Raw genomic sequence first — 19974 nt, 5'->3', positions numbered from 1 at the left:
AACCGGGAGAGGATTATCACTGCATGTATTGGTGGTGTGTGGGAATAGGGATCATTTATTGAGGAGATCGTGTATGATAAAGTAGGGGGCAGGCAGTTCCATTTTCTGCTGCTACTTTGCCTAACATGCTGAGTATGACAGGTATCACATTTTACTGACATGTTATTTAACAACGAAGCCAGAAAAAGAAAGCAGTTGAAGTCGTGTAGGCAGCCAAGATACTCATTTGCCTTAGAGTCTTCAAGCCACGTTATAGTCCTTTGGATGTTACTGGCTATTTTCTGTATGGCACAACTCTACTTGTTGTCAAGTCACAAAAAGAATTAACTTGAGTTTTCCAAACAGAAAAGGAAGTGTTGTGTGACCAGCAGTAAGCAAATCAAGAAAGAAAAATATGGGAAGACTTTAACGGAGTCAATAGAAAGATCATAGGATTGACTATGATAGTCAGGTGTTATTTTGATATATAAATTTACAAATTTGTGATTATCTAAGGAAGCCATGATAGATCCATAAGGCCGTAAGATTAAATGTGTGTAACTACATAAAAATGACAGTTTAGATTCATATTTATTGACATGGAAAATGCCGAGGACATGTTATTATATAAATATGTGGGGAACAAACACTGGTATGATGTAATCCTATTCATATAAAATTATACATGCATTTCTACTTGTATGCATATATGCAAAGAGAGCTATCTGGAAAAATGATCATCAAAATGTTAAAGATAGCTCTGAGTGACAAGGTTTCAGATGATTTTTTACTTTCTACTTTACACGTATCTGAAATCTTTATTCTTTTAAACTTTTACACAGACAGTAAAGTTACTTTTTAAGTGTATTCATGACTTTGCCTTATAAATACAGAAATTCTTTATTTGAAATTCTACTGATTAATATCTGGAAAGGATACATAAATATTCATAAAGATAGTATATTATAAAGTTATATCTTTAACATTTTTTAAACTTATGATATTATCCATAATACTTCTACCTATCAAAAATTTTTAAATATAGGAGTTTATCTCATGGTCTGATGTTTTTCAAACTCAAGTAGGAAAGTGAATTAATTATTCAGCGAGTTACATAGGAAGGATTTCTAAAGTATAAGCCTCTCTAACTTTTTACCATGAAGGGCTTATAAACTGGTCATGAAGCATCAGAGGTCTTAAAAATACCTTACAATTGACAGTTCTATGAGGGTGATTACATCTAAAGTATCTTGTATTACTCTATAACTTAAAAATTTTTGTAGGTAAAATAATGTTTTATATTCATGATATATTATTAAGGAAAAAACCACACATAGTTGCATAGTCCTATTTCCATATTTAACAAATTATGTGTAAAAAAAGACCAAATGGATACACATAAAAATGTTTGTGGTGGTGACCTCTGAATGGGAGTACTATGTAGGCTTTTTGTTTTCTTTTTATTACAAAAGACATACTACTTCTGTACCAACAAAAATAGTAAGATTAATATTTTATAAGCAAGTGTATACTAAATGTTTACTAATGTTCCTGAAAAGAAGGGAATAGAATGAAAAGGACCAGAACAGAATTTGATGTGTTAGAATCACATTCTAGATTCTTTACCCAGTTCTGCCATTGAATTGATAAATGCCATTGTCCTGATAATTAATTTTTATTTGTTTATCTTTAACTTTGGAAAGTAATTTGTTGTATTTAAGAGATTTTTATGAAAAGTATTATTTCACTAGGACACTACTTGTGAAATTGGAACTGGTATTTCACCACTTCCTCATGTCTCTAAAAAAACAGAATACTGGAATATGGTTCCTGAAGAATATAGGCATTTTAATTTTAATGAACTGCTTAACAACAAACTGGAGTTTGAACATTTCCGTCAGTTTCTTGAGGCTCATTCTTCAAGGTGAGAAACATAACCATTTTAAAATTTATCTCTTAAAACAATTTTCTAAGCTACTTATTTTTTAAACTGCTTGTTTTGATTCAACATATGATAAAAAATGATTTGATGCTTGGTTATACCCATTTCCGTAAAAATTAATGAGTATAGTTATCTGAAACCTGTATGGTTAACTTTTTGTTGGGAATTGCATTTTGATGATAGCAGCCTCTAGAATGTTATTTTGAGTGGTCAAACAATATTTGTTGATACTTTTAGCGTTGGCTAAATTAAAACACCAGTATGTTTCATTTTCCCCTATTCTGATGTTTCTTTCTTTTGTGTTTTTCTAGACAAGTGCTCTGATTACTAGTTCTGAGAAGCTTCTCTTTTGTATTTCACTAAGCTATTAAAATTATTGTACTGTTTTGTGGCTTTTGTTAGTTAATACATAAATGAAGCATTGTAGTTCTGCATAGAATCTTGGTACCTTATGACACATTTGTCTAATATAAAGTGAAGTATTCATCATATTTTTCTCCAATAATTTCCTCCCAAGTTAGGAAAAACTGGCTAGACCTGGGAGCCAAATTTCACATATATAGTTTCCCTTTTTTTGATGATGATTATTCTAAATTTAACATGTTGCCAAATAGACATGAAATAGGTGGGAATTTTTCCATCTTTGAAATTGATAATACTAGTCTATCATTAATGGAAGAACTCTGAGACCCTACCAGTATGGTGGTAGGTTCTTTCCTGATCCCAGTATTCCTTGTATTCATATATATATTTAGCCAGGATGGGACACAGTATTGTACTCATTAATTCCATGGTCTAATTAGTTGTGTTGACAGCACTTTCTAAGTTCTGTCAGGTCAACTACTTGTTTGGTGTTTAACAGAGTTGAAAGAAAGAAATAAGATGGGCTGTACTTTGTTTTCATTTTAGCATGGACCTTATGTGCTGGACAGACATTGAACAGTTCCGAAGAATAACTTACAGAGATCGAAAGCAAAGGGAGGCAAAATCTATATATATTAAAAACAAATACCTCAATAAAAAATATTTCTTTGGGCCCAACAGTCCAGCTTCTGTGTATCAACAGGACCAGGTATCAACATGGAAGCATATTTTCTACATTTTAAGTGTGAAAACTAGTAATTCATTTCTTTTTGCTAACAACCTGAAAATCATCTTTTTTTTTTGCTTTTATGACTTATCAGTTAGATACTTCCAATATCTTTTTTTAGGTATTCATAATAATCTACAAATGTCTGCAATGTGGGAGATACTTTAATACTAAAGTACTGCATATTATTAAAACTTTGTTATTTACTAAGGTGATTTATTGAATAAAAATAACTTTCATTCATCTCTTCACCCATTCATTCAGCAAATATGGGTGCCTGTGATATGCCCGACACTGTTCTAGGTGCCCAGGATAGACGGTCAACATGAACAAAGTCCTTGCATCTTTCAGTAGGCAGAAAAACAGCCATTATTAGCTGTCAAGCCTCATCTCGACCTTGCTCGAAACATAATCAATCTTTGAAAAATCCTGTTTGCCATTGAATTGTCTTCCAAAATTATTTCTATTGACCAGGAATGTAGATTTGCCATTTTGTTGAGCCAAAATCATAGAGCCTTAATCACAACTTATTAATAATTGTACAGTGTCATTATTTACAGTAAAAATGTTAGGTTGGGATTCAGCACTGGGTTTGAGTGTTCATGTTATTGATACATGAGATATGGCTCAATTTTAATGACTTTGAAATATAAAATTAAGTGTTATAATTTATTTAACCTGTAGGTTGCAGTTCATGGGGTCGCGAAGAGTCAGACATGACCGAGTGACTTCACTTTCACTTTTCACTTTCATGCATTGGAGAAGGAAATGGCAACCCACTCCAGTGTTCTTGCCTGGAGAATCCCAGGGACGGGGGAGCCTGGTGGGCTGCCGTCTATGGGGTCGCACGGAGTCGGACACAACTGAAGCGACCTAGCAGCAGCAGCAACCTGAAGTTTACTAGTACTAGAAGTTTGCTAGATCAAATGTATAGCATTTGATTTCTTTATTTTCACAGTTTAAAACAATGCATACCATAATGCATTGTTCCTAATTAATTAAGATCCTGGATTCCCAGGGATCCAACCCAGGTCTCCCATATTGCAGGCAGATTCTTACCAGCTAAGCCACCAGGGAAGTCCAAGAATACTAGAGTGGGTATTCTCCAGCGGATCTTCCCGACCTAGGAATAACCCAGCGTCTCCTGCATTGCAGGTGGATTCTTTACCAACTGAGCTATCAGGGAAGCCCTGTATCATTATGGCATCAGTTCAGTTCAGTCGCTCAGTTGTGTCTGACTCTTTGCGACACCATGGACTGTAGTACGCCAGGCTTCCCTGTCTATCACCAACTCCCGAAGTTTACTCAAACTCATGTCCATTGAGTCATGATGCCATCCAACCATCTCATCCTCTGACATCCCCTTTTCCTCACGCCTTCAATGTTTCCCAGCATCAGGGTCTTTTCCCATGAGTCAGTTCTTCGCATCAGGTGGCCAAAATATTGGAATTTCAGCTTCAGCATCAGTCCTTCCAATGAATATTCAGGACTGATTTCCTTTAGGATTGACTGGTTGGATCTCCTTGCAGTCCAAGGGACTCTCAAGAGTCTTCTCCAACACCACAGTTCAAAAGCATCAATTCTTCGGCACTCAGCTTTCTTTATAGTCCAACTCTCACATCCGTACATGACTACTGGAAAAACCATAGCTTTGACTAGACAAACCTTTGTTGACAAAGTAATATCTTGCTTTTTAATATGCTGTCTAGCTTGGTTATAACTTTTCTTCCAAGGAGCAAACATCTTTTAATTTCATGGCTGCAGTCACCGTCTGCAGTGATTTTGGAGCCCCAAAAAGTAAAGTCAGCCACTGTTCCCACTGTTTCCTCATCTATTTGCCATAAAGTGATGAGACCAGATGCCATGATCTTAGTTTTCTGAAGTTGAGCTTTAAGCCAATTCTTTCACTCTACTCTTTCACTTTCATCAAGAGGCTCTTTAGTTCTTCTTCACTTTCTGCCATAAGGGTGGTGTCATCTGCATATCTGAGGTTATTGATATTTCTCCTGGCAATCTTGATTCCAGCTTGTGCTTCATTGAGCCCAGGGTTTCTCATGATGTACTCTGCATATCAGTTAAATAAGCAGGGTGATGATATACAGCCTTGACGTACTCCTTTCCCACTTTGGAACCAGTCTGTTGTTCCATGTCCAGTTCTAACTGTTGTTTCCTGACCTGCATACAGATTTCTCAAGAGGCAGGTCAGGTGGTCTGGTATTCCCATCTCTTTCAGAATTTTCCACAGTTTGTCATGATCCACACAGTCAAAGGAGTCCAAAATGCAGTACTTGGATGCAATCTCAAAAACCACCGAATGATCTCTATTCGTTTCCTGGGCAAACCATTCAATATCACAATAATCCAAGTCTATGCCCCAACCAGTAATGCTGAAAAAGCTGAAGTTGAATGGTTCTATGACGACCTACAAGATCTTCTAGAACACCCAAAAAAGATGTCCTTTTCATTATAGGGGACTGGAATGCAAAAGTAGAAAGTTAATACCTGGAGTAACAGGCAAGTTTGGCCTTGGAGTACAGAATGAAGCAGGGCAAAGGCTAATATAATTTTGCCAAGAGAATGTACTGGTCATAGCAAACAACCTCTTCCGACAACACAAGAGAAGACTCTACACATGGACATCACCAGATGGTCAATACTGAAATTAGATTGATTATATTCTTTGCAGCCAAAGACAGAGAAGCTATACAGTCAGCAAAAACAAGACTGGGAGCTGACTATGGCTCACATCATGAACTCCTTATTTCCAAATTCAGAGTTTAATTGAATAAAGTAGGGAAAACCACTAGACCATTCAGGTATGACCTAAATCAAATCCCTTAACAGTGGAAGTGAGAAATAGATTCAAGGGATTAGATCTGTTAAACAGAGTGCCTAAAGAACTATGGATGGAGGTTTGTGACACTGTACAGGAGGCAGGGATCAAGATCATCCCCAAGAAAAAAATGCCAAAAGGCAAAATGGTTTTCTGAGAAGGCCTTACAAATAGCTGTGAAAAGAAGAGAAGCTAAAGGCAAAGGAAAAAAGAAAAGATGAGTTTGAGTGTACTCCGGGAGTTGGTGATGGACAGGGAGGCCTGGCGTGCTGTGATTCATGGGGTCACGGAGAGTCGGACACGACTGAGCGACTGAACTGAACTGATACCCATTTGAATGCAGACTTCCAAAGAATAGCAAGGAGAAATAAGAAAGCCTTCCTCAGTGATCAATGCAAAGAAATAGAGGAAAACAATAGAATGGGAAAGATTAGAGATCTCTTCAAGAAAATTAGAGATACCAAGGGAACATTTCATGCAAAGATGGGCTTGATAAAGGACAGAAATGGTACTGACCTAACAGAAGCAGAAGATATTAAGAAGAGGTGGCAAGAATACACAGAAGAACTGTACAAGAAAGATCTTCACGACCCAGATAATCATGATGGTGTGATCACTCACCTAGAGCCAGACATCCCGGAATGTGAAGTCAAGTGGGCCTTAGGAAGCATCACTACAAACAAATCTAGTGGAGGTGATGGCAATCTAGTTGTGTTATTTCAAATCTTAAAAGATTTGTAAGTGCTGTGTAAGTGCTGCACTCAATATGCCAGCAAATTTGGAAAACTCAGTAGTGGCCACAAGACTGGAAAAGGTCAGTCTTCATTCCAATCCCAAAGAAAGGCAATACCAAAGAGTGCTCGAACTACTGCACAGTTCCACTCATCTCGTATACTAGTAAAGTATAGCTCAAAATTCCTGAAGCCAGGCTTCAACAGTACGTGAACCGTGAACCTCCAAATGTTAAAGCTGGATTTAGAAAAGGCAGAGGAACTAGAGATCAAATTGCCAACATCCGTTGGATCACAGAAAAAGCTAGAGAGTTACAGAAAAACATCTACTTCTGCTTTATTGACTATGCCAAAGCCTTTGACTGTGTGGATCACAACCATAATGGCATACATTTATTAAGGAAAAAAAAAAACAAAAAACAAATCTCAGATTAATTCAGTAAATTAAAGAAAAATTCAGAGGTATTCACAAGTGGGGCATACCAAGTTTAAAATCTAGATCTTTAAGGGGAAAATAAACAAAAGTTCTTGGGAGTAAGTGAGAGAAGAAATTCTAGAATTAAGCAACCTTAGGAAAAATGTCTTGCCTTTGGTTCCCTGAGATACAAATCTGGGATCTATTAGCAGAAATGGCTGGGAATATCTCAAGAAGCATAAGTATGAAATAAACACATGGAAGTGTTTGTTTTCTATTTGGCTTGTGCTGCATTGCATGAGGTTTCATGGTATCTGATGCTACTGTGTGAACCTTCCATAGTAAAACTTGCTGAAAATTAAAAATGCAATGGAAAAAGTCACCGATTGCTGTCATAGCAAATGGTTGGGCTTATTACGGAAAAGTTAAGGATACCTTTATCACTTTGTTTTATATAGACCATGCTAGTTCTAATTTTAGTTGTGTGGCCGGTTTGCAGTTTGATTAGCAAAGTAGTCTTTTATTCTCTTTTCTTCTTATTTTTATACAGAAACCAAATTATTGTTTATACTATTTGATAAATATTATTAAAATATGGTGAAGAGAGTTTCTCTTTTGTTTTTACATAAAACAATATTATTAGGATTTAATCTTATTAATAAAAGGAGAGCTAAGAAGAGATAATTTGTCCAATGAGGAGTCCAATTTTTCTTCCTCTGTGCAAACAACTCACCAATTTTGAGTGATATGTACACAGAAACAGGTAAAACCCACAATGATTTCTAGTAGGAAATGGCCATTAGTATTTTTTAATTAATTAATTTTATGGCCATTAGTATTGTTGAAACCAGTCATTTTGTAGAAGATGATTTTGGCTACAGAGAAATTGTGTCTATAAAAGGGCTACTGATGCAAGTTGGCGACTGTTGTCTGTGCAGCCTGGCCTTTTTCTACTTCCTGTCATCTCTATTTTCTTCTTTGAAGTTGTTGAAACAGCCCTACATTGCTACCACCACCATCATTCCACTGTCTCCAAACCAGTATTTATTGGTAATATGCACATTTATAATACCTGAGTCATTTGTCTCTTAATGAAATAATGCCTTATTTTTCTCGAACAAAAGAAAATGCCCTTTCAAAGAAGTCCATTTGAGTAGAATCAGAGATTCATAGAATATTTGACCTACAAGAGAACTTAGAAAACTGAAAGACTAATGGCCTTACTTTACAGTTGAGGAAATTGAAGCCATAGAGGAAAAAAACGGCCTTGCAGTTGTCACACAGGATACAAATCCCTGTGTCCTTTGAAAGAAGACTAAATTAGCAAAATCATACCTCTAAAACAACCATCACATAAACCACAGTTCTCTATGTGATATTAGGGGAGTTATCTGTCTTTACTATACACAATAAAGCCAGGAGCTATTTTACAGAAAATGAAAATTTTGGCACCTATCATGGGCTCAGCATATGGTTTTGGGGTGAATGAATAAATTAATGACCATTAGTATTTCTTTACCTATACAGAAGTTTGTTTCATTTTTTTCTTTCTTAGATAATGAATTTAAGTGGTGGCTGGGGAAAGATTCTCCATGAGCAACTTGATGCAGCCGTTCTAATTGAAATTCAGAAGCATGTCCTAAATAGACTAGAAAATGTGTGGTTGCCATTGTTTCTTGCAAGTGAACAGTTTGCAGCACGTCAAAAGATAAAGGTATAAGTTAATATAATCTTGGGATAGCAATTGACAGCACCTCTCAAGACATTAAATGTGCATACCTGTTGACTCAGATATTGTACTACTATGGCATAGCGGTTAAGAGCTGAGAGTCAGACTTCCCAAGTTTTAATCTCAACACTGCCACATATTAATTGTACAACAGTATGTTTTATAAACCTTAGTTTTCTCATTTGGAAAAAAAATGGAGTTAATAAGAGTAATAGCTTCATAAGATTGTTATGAAGAGGAAACGATATGTGTAGCTTCTTAGAATGGTGCCTGGCACACAGCAAACACTCACATATTGTCTTACTATAGTTACTATTTTTTTTATTATTTTTGAGTCTTCATATAAATAGGCGAGGACATGCAAATGGGAATAATCAAATGAATAATGATAATTCCATACTGTGGAAAACTATGCAGATTTCCATATAAAATGAGATTATAAAAATGAGATTTCTACAAATATTGATGATGAAACATGTTATTTATTGAGTGAAACAAACAGGATCAGAGTAATACATAGAAGACAATTACGTCTTATATATGCTTATATCTCTGTATATGTCTATGGATTTCTCTCTCCTCTCTATCTCTATTTATGTTTATGAGCAAAGATCCAAAAAGGATCTACCTCCTGGGAATGGGGTGGGGAGTGAGAAAGATTTTTACTTTGTAAAGTAGGGTTTTTGTTGTCGCTTTACTTTGTTTAGTTTGTATTTTATGAGAAGCAGGTATTGCTTTGATAATTTTTGATGTCATTATCACATCTAAAAATAGGCAAACCTGATCTTTACAAAATGAACACAAGGAGTAAAGAACATGTAATTCTGGAGTTTAGTGTGCAAAGCATATGCTATTAGTATTGACCAGGAAGAATGTTAAAAAACTGCCTTCCATATTTAATTTATCAAACACTTTGAGTCTTACTTATCTGGAAAGATCCTTAGTCTTCTGAGCACTTTAAGTTATGGAAAACACAGTACAGCTGGAAACACAGAACTTATAGTATGGGGGAAACAGACCTTACAGTCTAGTCAAGGCTATGGTTTTTCCAGTGGTCATGTATGGATGTGAGAGTTGGACTATAAGGAAAGCTGAATGCCGAAGAATTGATGCTTTTGAACTGTGGTGTTGGAGAAGACTCTTGAGAGTCCCTTGGACTGCAAGGAGATCCAACCAGTCCATCCTAAAGGAGATCAGTCCTGGGTATTCATTGGAAGGACTGATGTTGAAGCTGAAGCTCTAATACTTTGGCCACCTCATGCGAAGAGCTGACTCATTTGAAAAGACCCTGATGCTGGGAAAGATTGAGTGCAGGAGAAGGGGACGACAGAGGATGAGATGGTTGGATGGCATCACCGACTCAATGGACATGGGTTTGGGTGGACTCTGGGAGTTGGTGATGGACAGGGAGGCCTGGCGTGCTGCAGTTCATGGGGTCGCAAAGAGTCAGACATGACTGAGCGACTGAACTGAACTGACAGTATGGGGGAGAAGACCTGACTTGTTTTAAGCAGAAAGTTCATGGAAATAGGCTTTGGGACAATTCAGATTTCCTCATTTCCTTTCTTCAGCAAACTCTCATTGTCTGTCCAAAGCCAAGTAAAAAGATATTTGGCTTACTAATTTTGTTTACCACTTTTTCTCACTATGATTACCACAGTAATATTTATTCTAATTTACAGCTCCTTCCTGACTTAGCAATTCTTTGGGTGGCCAACAGCATATACTGATTCTGGCAGCCTTAAGCAAAGACAAAGGGGAAGGGAGATCAAGAACTTGTAATAAAATTATGCTGGAGCATCTCACACACTCAGGGGAAGAGTTGACAGCCAAGCTTTATTTCTAAAGCTGGCCAGGGACCAGGACAGCCCTGGGAACTCAGCAAAAAGACTTCTCAGGTCTCTTCTCCACCATGTAGCTACCAAGACACTCAGCAGCAGCGATTCCAGGCCCCAGCTCAGCTCCTGGATCTACCTGCTGTTGAGGAGAGTAACAGAGCACAGACTTGGCAAGGGTGGTTCCCCCAAATGGAAAATACTGTGGACAGGCAATAACCTCAAGAAATGGCTACTGTATTCCCTCCCTGTATTGAGTAACTTTTGTACTTTTTTCTTTTTGAGTCCAACTTGATTCTTTCTATTACAATTTTTACAGTGTTGTGCTGCTTTTTGCCATACAACAACACAAATCAGCCAGAATTATACATACCTGCCCTCCCTTCCTAGCCTTCCTCCCCTCCTGCCATCCCATCCCTCCAGGTCGTCACAGAGCCCCAGCTTCTCACCAGCTATCCATTAGTTGTGGCTGGGGAATAGCACAAAAATCTGGGAAGTCTTAATTATCTTTCCAGCTTCAGTTTCCATGTAACTCAAAGTTATCTACCTTGGGGCCAGTACACCCAGGTACCATTATCTCCATTTTGCAGATGAGGAAACTTCAGAGAATTTGAGTGACTTGCCCAAGGACCTGGGCAGGGCTTCCATTTCTAAGTCTTAATCCTCTTTCTCCTGTTCTCTTTCTCATCCACACTGACCTTTAAAAAAAAATTTTTTTTTTTTATTTTGATTGCCTCAGGTCTTAGTTGTGACATGCAGAATCTTTTGTTGTAGTATGAGCTCAATAGTTACAGTAGCATGCAGGGTTGCCCCATGGCACGTGGGATCCAAGTTCCCCAACCAAGGATCAAACCCATGTCCAAAGGCGGATTCTTAACCATTGGACCTCCAGAGAAGTCCCCCACACTGACCTTACCACATTTTTTAAAGCTCTTGAATCAGTAAGTGATTTCAACACTGTGAACATTCTGAATAACTGGATAAAATCATTGCTTTTGCTTCTAGGTACAGATGAAAGACATAGCTGAAGAGCTTTTACTACAGAAGCGTGAAAGGAAAATTGGAGTTTGGAAGGCAAGTAGTATTTGTTATATTTTTCCTTTTGTAAGTTCCAACTGTCAAAGTATTTTTCTTCCCCTTCCTATACAAAGATCTTTATTGTAGATAATGCTTTTTAAGCCACCAGGTGCTAACACTATTCTTAACTGGCTGAAGGACTCTCAGGGAAAGTGTAATTCTACTAGAGCCCTCTTCTTAAAGATTTCCTTGACCTGCTCAACTCTGGAAGTGTGTGATTGGATTTTAAATACATATTTTTAGTTATTTTGCTTGTGATGGATTTATTGAGACAAGATGTTTTTCCAGCATGTGGTGGTTTATTTATTACTGGGAGTAGATTACACAAAAAGAATGAGGAGTATGCAGCAGAATCAGTAACTTAAATTATCTTACATTACTCTTTATTTAGAAGTACATTTTAACTTTAAAAGAATTAAGATAACTGTCATTTTGGTGATTATTTAAACCACTATAATATGATACCTTCTTAGAAATTGCCTATTTTTCTTCTTAACAAGAATGATAAACACAATCTTCTTTTTGAGCCTACAAATTTATTTTTATTCATCCTTCTGTGGGTCTTGATAAAATGTCAAACTTGACCCAGGTGATCTACAATCTAGCAAAGAAAAAAATCTATTAGAGGAGTATATGTATCAGGATGCTTTTTTCCTGTGTTTTCTTCTCGAAAGGAAATATTCTTATATTTGTCCCTTTTATGTATTTTTAAAAATACTAAATAGAATGGGCTCATATTTCATATTATTTTGCATTATATATTATGTTATTTTCTGTTTAGTTAAATTACGGGGTTTAGTTAAATTACTAAGTTTTAAGTATCTTAAGAAGCAGGTCTTAAAACATTATTTGTTGAGTGGGTTTTAAATAAACATCCCAGTCTAATACATAGTTGTTCCTATTTATAGGGCTATAATTTTAATATGGACCATCTGGTGAGGGTCTTAACGTTTTGTCCTTGAAACTCCACATGTGCGTCACTAAAATTGTGATAGACATCTATTCACTTTATCTGCGATGAAGGCACCACCATTCATCTAGACTGCCTGGAGTTGCCTTCACTTTTCAGTTTCCACCTCAGAAGTCACCCTCAAAGTCTTTCTCTGTAAAGCCCCTACTCCCCCAGGCAAAATTCGTTTCTCCTTCCTTTGTGTTCCCATAGACTTTTTATATAGCTCTCTTAAACACTTTTATCGTTGGTCACATATGATTTGTTTCAAGAAACTTAGCTTACGCATTGTCAGTAATGGATATTTATTATGTAGAATGGATATTTATCATTGATTTTACTATAATTCCTAAGTTCATCCAAAAAATTGCCTTTAGAATGATGCTTCCTGGCATGGTTTGGGAGCTTCAGTAAATTTATCAAACGTAAAAAAATCTATTCAGTAAATTGAATAAAATCTATTATGTTTTTTAATCTGAGAGGCTAAAGGAGGGGTGAATATGTGGCCTAAAATGGTCAAGGTAAAAAAAAAGTAGACATAGTAGGACTTCCCTGGTGGTCTAGCAGTTAAGTATCCACCTGCCAACACAGAGGACTCAGGTTTGATCCCTGCTCCGGGAAGATTACACGTGTTGTGGGTGACTAACCCCGTGCCACAACTATGAGCCTGCGCACTCTCCAGCCCATGCTCCACAAGAGAGACCACTGCAGTGAAAAGCCTTCGCACCGTAACTGGAGAGCAGCCCCCGCCCACAGCAACTAAGACCCAGCACAGCCAGAAAGAAAGAGAGAAAAGTCTGTAAAGAAAAGTAGACATCATATACTTCAAAGCTGAGAAGATATAAAATAAGTAATGCCTTTATAGTAAAACAGTATGTCTTTTCTGTTGTGTAAAGTGAATCCTGGGTCAGAGAAAGTTTATCATCAAAAATATGCATTAATAGTTTAATGTCTTCTTGTTATTAATTATTCCGTTCCATTCCGTTCAGTCGCTCAGTTGTGTCCGACTCTTTGCGACTCCGTGGACTGTACCCTACCAGGCTTCTCTGTCCATGGGATTCTCCAGGCAAGAATACTGGAGTGGGTTAACATTTCCTTCTCCAGGGAATCTTCCCGACCCAGGGATCGAACCTGGGTCTCCCGCATTGGAGGCAGACGCTTTAACCTCTGAGCCACCACTATTAATTATTAAGAGTACTTTATTATTAAAATAATATAAAGATGCCCCACCTAAAAACATGGTCTTTTGGGAATCCCCTGGTAGTCCAGTGGTGAGGACTTAGCACTTTCATGTCAATGACCCAGGTTCAATCTCTAGTCAGGAAACTAAGATCCTGCAAGCCCACAGCCAAAATCCAAAACCAAAACCAAAGATAAAAAACCTCCATTATCTTTCTAGGATAGAATTATGGTGAAGCTCCACAGTAAATTTCCTATTTAAATTATAATAGGATTAATTGGTAATTTTTCCTATAATTTTTAAAAAAATATCTTAAATGTTCAACTGCTTTTACTTTTTGAAAGTCAGGAAAATTATATATTAACATATAACAAAAAGTATACATAATTATAAAATAATAATATATAATCATAACATCGTGATACTTTGTTGTGTTTAAGCACAGTATTCATACTATATACCAAAATGTAATTTTTCGCCATCTCTCAAACTCTAATGATTATTAACATTCTCAGTCCTCTGTAATATAATCATATGTTCTAAGTTATCCAATCATTTCATTTTCTCCCCATCTCTTAAAAAAATGATGCCATAAAAATATAAAGGAAACAAAAGGGAGAAGAAAAGAGAGGGGAAGTTGCCAAATTCTCTTTATCCATGCTATAAATTTCAACAGCCCAAAACAAAGGAGATAGAAGTTGGTAATTTTTAGCCTAATAAATGACTTTATTATTAATTTTTAGAACACAGCTAATTTTATGTTTTCTCTGATTTGGACAGCCTGTGGAGAGTAAGTGGATATCTTCGTCTTGTGAAATCATTGCTTTCCGTAAAGCTTTATTAAATCCAGTTACTGCAAGACAATTTCAACGCTTTGTGGCTCTAAAAGGAGATTTATTGGAAAATGGGGTGCTCTTTTGGCAAGAAGTACAAAAATATAAGGTATTGTATTAGAAACTGGAGAAAACCACCTCTTTTTAAGGAGGAAATGCATTCACATATCAGATTCCTAACTATATGGACAAGATTTGTATCCCAACTTGATGTCTTCATACCAATATGTAAATACTAAGATATTTATTGTCTGTATTAGATACATTTATTATTATACAGTGAAGAGTGAGCCTTGAAATGATGGTATTAGATTTTTCAGGGTTTACATATATTATGTTCTAATGAGAATCTTCCTGAAAAGTTTTCACTATGTTTTTGCATATTATGTATCTATAAATGTACATTTTTTTCCTGAAGATATTAATATTCAGCACTTTACCAAGCCTTCTTTACAAAAATTCCTCCTAACCATATTTGCAGCAATAGTGTTCAAAGATAATGGATTACAGAGAAATAAACCATCAGAGATGAAAGGCTTCTCTATCAGAATGACCAAATTCTTAACAGAATAAGTGAAGTGATAAGAATTAGCTATCAAAGCAGTTTATTATCAGGTTTAATTATTTGATGGAATCATATAGAATCTCTGCATTGAAGAGAAGGAAAGAACTTTCTAGGTTACATAACCTAGACTTGAATTTAGGAATGTTGTCTCGAAATACCTAAGAGTAGACATCCATGCTCCCAAGGTAAGCAAGCTCATTACCTTGCAATCAGCCTATTTAATCCCATTTTTATAAAAGTAGGGAGTAAAAATAAAACTGGAAATCAAGAGGATAAGGCTTTCAGTTGAACTATGATCTAAGCACGGATTGCAGTGCATGCTAAGTCGCTTTAGTAGTGTCCAATTCTGTGCAACCCTGTGGACTGTAGTCCACCAGGCTCCTCTGGCCATGGGATTCTCCAGGCAAGAATATTGGAGTGGGTTGCCATTCCCTTCTCCAGACAGGGATAATGTGGCACTAATACTCTGCATTATGTTTATTCTATATAGTTAGTAGTTGTTCAATACCATTTTGCATCCAGACTTTCTTCAGCATACCATGAAACTGTTTTCTACTCTTTTCTGTTATCCACAGTTTTTGTACCTTTCTCAACACAAAAATTTCTCCAAGGGGAAAAAAAAGTATTTTGAGATATATAAGTTCTTTCAAAATCTATCACAAGATAAATAATATTAAAATAATTTTTTGAAAATTAAAAAGGGGGTAGAATCTGTTTTCCAGAACAGGAAATTATTATGGTCTTTAAGCTAAAATGGATATGAGTAGGTCCAACCCTGTTAGGACAAAAGGTAAGGAGATAAGCTGTGCAAAATAAGCATTTTAAAAAAGAGACACATACATAGTCAACCCTTTGTGACTGTCAACTCCTCCAAAGCTGCCCTTGGTCTTCATTTAAATATCTTTTCTGTGGTGTAGAATGGGGGACATATAATCCTATATAGCTATTAAAGATCATGCTATCGAGGTGAATGTGTTTATTCAGTAAGTATTTACTAAAGGCTAGATTGCAGGAATAAAATAAATGGATATAATACATTGTCTTCCCTCGAGGAGGGGATTCCTCCATGAAAACAAAATATGATGAAATAACGTTGATTATGATCCATATTCTAATTGGTTATAATGTTGATACCGAGGAGGGGATGATTCAGGGAGGGTAGTAGGTCAGGGAGGTCTCAGCAGAAGTGATGATTCTTACAGAAAACTCTACTCAGTCCTCTGTAATGACTTATGTGGGAAAATAATCTAAAAAGACATGATTATATGTATAACTGATTCACTTTGCTGTACTCCTGAAACTAACATAACATTGTAAATCAACTCTACTCCCAAGAAAAATTTTTCAAAAAAAGAAGTGATGATACTTGAATTAGGTCTTGAGGAAGTTTGCCAGAGAGAAACCTATCAAGTTTTAACTGAGCTCATTTTTATATGGCTTACTCATACTAAGTGTTTATGTCTGTCACATATTATCTTAATGCTTTTCATGTGATAACTACCTTATCCTTTATAAGAATCCTAGGTCAAAGCTGTTAATTCTCACCATTCTACAGATGAAGAAACTAAGGCACAGAAAAGTTAAACTTCTGTGCCTCATACAGCTAACTAAGTAGCAGAGCTGGAATTTGAGCCAAGACATTCTATTGCTAAAGCTTGTGGCCTTAACCACTAAGTTATACTCCCTCCCAGGGATGATTGTTGTAATATGCAAAGGGATGGCTCCTATGATCTTAATCAGACATAGTTCTGAATTGTGAAAAGCTGGAAAGAACTATGATGTTCAACAGCAGGACATTGCTTACTTTAATTACAATACATCTGTGCATTAGAATACTCCGAAGGCATTAAAAATTTGCTGTTGGAAGATTAATCAGTGATGGGAAAAATATATTCATCTTACTGATTTTTTAAAACCTAGCTACTGGAAAGCAGTATGATTTAATATAAAGTGTGTGTGTGTGTGTGTGTATCCCCAAAGAGAAAAGACTAGAAGGATATATACATCCAACGAACACTTTCTGAGCATCTACCAAGGGCCAGGCTAAAACCTGAGGCTACAACTGTGATCAAGTCTTTCCTCTCAGGACTTGCAGTGTTAGAGGAGGGACAGACAAGTGACAGAGCAGATGGTTATGCGAGTGTGGTCAGTGCAGCGGATGGGAGACGCACAGGATGCAATGAAGAACCTAAGCTGGCCATCACCTAGACCGAGGCAGACACAGAACGTTTATTAGAGAACAGTACAGTTGACCCTTGAACAACAAGGGTTTGAACGGCGAGATCCACTTATATCTGAATTTCTTTCAACAAATGCAGAGTACAGTACTTCGCAGTCCACTGTTGTTTGAATCCACAGGTGTGGAAACACAGATATAGATGGCCAACTGTAAAGTTATGTGTGGATTTTCAACTGCAAGGGCAGGGTTGATGCCCCTAACCACCCCCCACCCCCCACCTGTGTTTGAGGGTCGACTGTGTGCTTAAACTGAGACCTTAACAATAAGTAAAAGTGAGCTCAGCTAACGGTAGAGTAGGGCATGAAAACCAGAAAAAATACCAGGTTGGATTCTGTCTAAATTCTGACTCTGCTCTCAAAATTAACATTATAATTTCACAAATTTGTTTTTATTTCACAATCCTTACATTTCCATAATAATAAAAAACCAGGATCATTGTAAAGCAACTATACTCCAATAGAAAGTAATTTAAAAAATAATAATTAACATGAATCACCAAATATATGATAATTTCACTAGTAACAGCAGAAAATTTAATTTTGGGTAACATAGCAAGCATGTGTTAGAAATAGCCATTTTCTGAGGGAGTACTAAATTGCATAAAAATGCTAACTGTTGTCTCAGTGTAACATTTATATCAAGATTTTTCACATATAATTTATGCCAAACTTATAACTTATTTATGTAATGTTTTATATGGCAAACACTAGAAATTTTCTTTCTTTAACTGTCCTTAAGACAGTTATTACAATGCCTGTCATACAGTGAGCACTTAATAAATGTTGGCTAATTTCTGGCCTAGAATTACAAGTTTCCAAACTTTTGTGTTTTCCAGTGATTTAGAGAACAATATCTTTAGCAAAGAAATGTCATAATTCAAGCTGAGCTACCTCTTTGTCTTAAAAAGTGATAGCCTTACATCTGTGACATAAAACTGGGTCTTTTATCATTACATACATCATTACTATATTTAAATTCTTTAGCTATAAAGATGATAATATAATAGGTTATCTGAAAAAATAGAGATACTGAGATGCATAATAATACACCTATTAAATACAGGATTCCCATTTATATGCTAGCATTTTTGAGTCTAAATCACCTTGGCATAGAAGCAGTTATGGTGGAAAAAGCTTTTGCATCCACTCATAACTTGAGTAAGGTACTTGTTCTCCATTGTGCCACTTATTAGCTATCTCAGATTGGAATCATGTATTTTCATGCTCCTCATCCTGTAGATATTGAGCCTTTAAAGGACAGGTACTGTGTCTTGGGGCACACCTCAAGGTCTGGCATATTGCAGGTACTTAATATGAATTTGTTAAATGAGTCAAAGCAGACACTAAAGCTGCTCCTTTGCCAGGAGAAGAAGCAACCAGGATTAAAATGAAACCTGTATTTACTTAAAGTATATGTGTCAAAGTCTTGCTGCTGCTGTTGCTGCTGTTAAGTCGCTTCAGTCGTGTCTGACTCTTAGCGACCCCATGGACTGCAGCCCACCAGGCTCCTCTGTCCATGGGATTTTCCAGGCAAGAGTACTGGAGTGGGGTGCCATTGCCTTCTCCGAACAACTTCGCTACTCAAAGTCTTCAGTTCAGTTGCTCAGTTGTGTCCGACTCTTTGCGACCCCATGAATCACAGCACGCCAGGCCTCCCTGTCCATCACCAGCTCCCGGAGTTCACTCAAACTCATGTCCATCAAGTCGGTGATGCCATCCAGCCATCTCATTCTCTGTTGTCCCCTTCTCCTCCTGCCCCCAATCCCTCCCAGCATCAGAATCTTTTCCAGTGAGTCAACTCGTCGCGTGAGGTGGCCAAAGTATTGGAGTTTCAGTTTTAGCATCAGTCCTTCCAATGAACACCCAGGATTGATCTCCTTTAGAATGGACTGGTTAGGTTCCTTTACAAGGCAAAGATTGACAGAATGGGTGGCAGAACATGACACACACAGACATGAAGACACAGGCTAGGAGCAAAAAAGAAAAAAAAGTCTTAGGTTCTTCAAATCCAAGAAAAATAAAATCTATGATTTTTAAGGTAGTCTTGACATGTCCCAGTACTCTCTTGATCTGAAGTTAAAATTATATTAACTGAAAGACATATTGATGTGTTCTATAAAGTGTTCTATTAATGCATTAATCATGTATAGATCTGTCTTTCCTCCTTGTTTAGGACTTGTGCCATTCTCATTGTGATGAGTCTATCATACACAAGAAGATTACGACTATTATCAACTGCTTTATTAATTCCAGCATTCCCCCAGCTTTACAAATTGACATTCCAGTAGAGCAAGCCCAGAAGATTATTGAACACAGGAAGGAGATGGGACCATATGTATTCAGAGAGGCACAGGTAAGAAATCAGGGCATGTAGTAAGCATACTTTAAAATAGATTAGCAGTCTAGATATTCTTTTAAAGTTTTTGCATTATTCATATTTGGCAAGGTTTGAATCCTCCTAATCCTGGGATTTATTCTATTTAATTAGAAAAACATTGCCTATGCCACAGAACATAGAAACTAGTAACTTGCTATTTTGCTGATGGTAATATACAGCAAATACAATTTTTAAAATTCT

General features: G+C 36.6%; 1 protein-coding gene across 5 annotated transcripts in view; it reads left to right on the top strand.

The window, feature by feature from the left end:
- Positions 1-19974, top strand: part of RGS22 (regulator of G protein signaling 22) — a 146009-nt gene that overhangs the window by 97184 nt on the left and 28851 nt on the right. For 4 of the 5 annotated variants that reach the window (XM_088844689.1, XM_055432558.2, XM_055432556.2 and 1 more), the window contains 6 exons: positions 1731-1903; positions 2831-2993; positions 8546-8704; positions 11560-11628; positions 14541-14702; positions 19570-19749. In XM_088844689.1, the coding sequence (XP_088700815.1) occupies positions 1731-1903; positions 2831-2993; positions 8546-8704; positions 11560-11628; positions 14541-14702; positions 19570-19749 (906 nt within the window). The remainder of the gene's footprint in view (positions 1-1730; positions 1904-2830; positions 2994-8545; positions 8705-11559; positions 11629-14540; positions 14703-19569; positions 19750-19974) is intronic. The other variant, XM_055432559.2, reaches the window with a different exon arrangement.

Source organism: Moschus berezovskii, chromosome 16 (assembly GCF_049115385.1).
Source record: "Moschus berezovskii isolate FMDL1 chromosome 16, NW_MosBer_1.0, whole genome shotgun sequence".
NCBI lineage: Eukaryota > Metazoa > Chordata > Mammalia > Artiodactyla > Moschidae > Moschus > Moschus berezovskii.
This window is presented reverse-complemented; position numbering and strand designations above follow the sequence as displayed.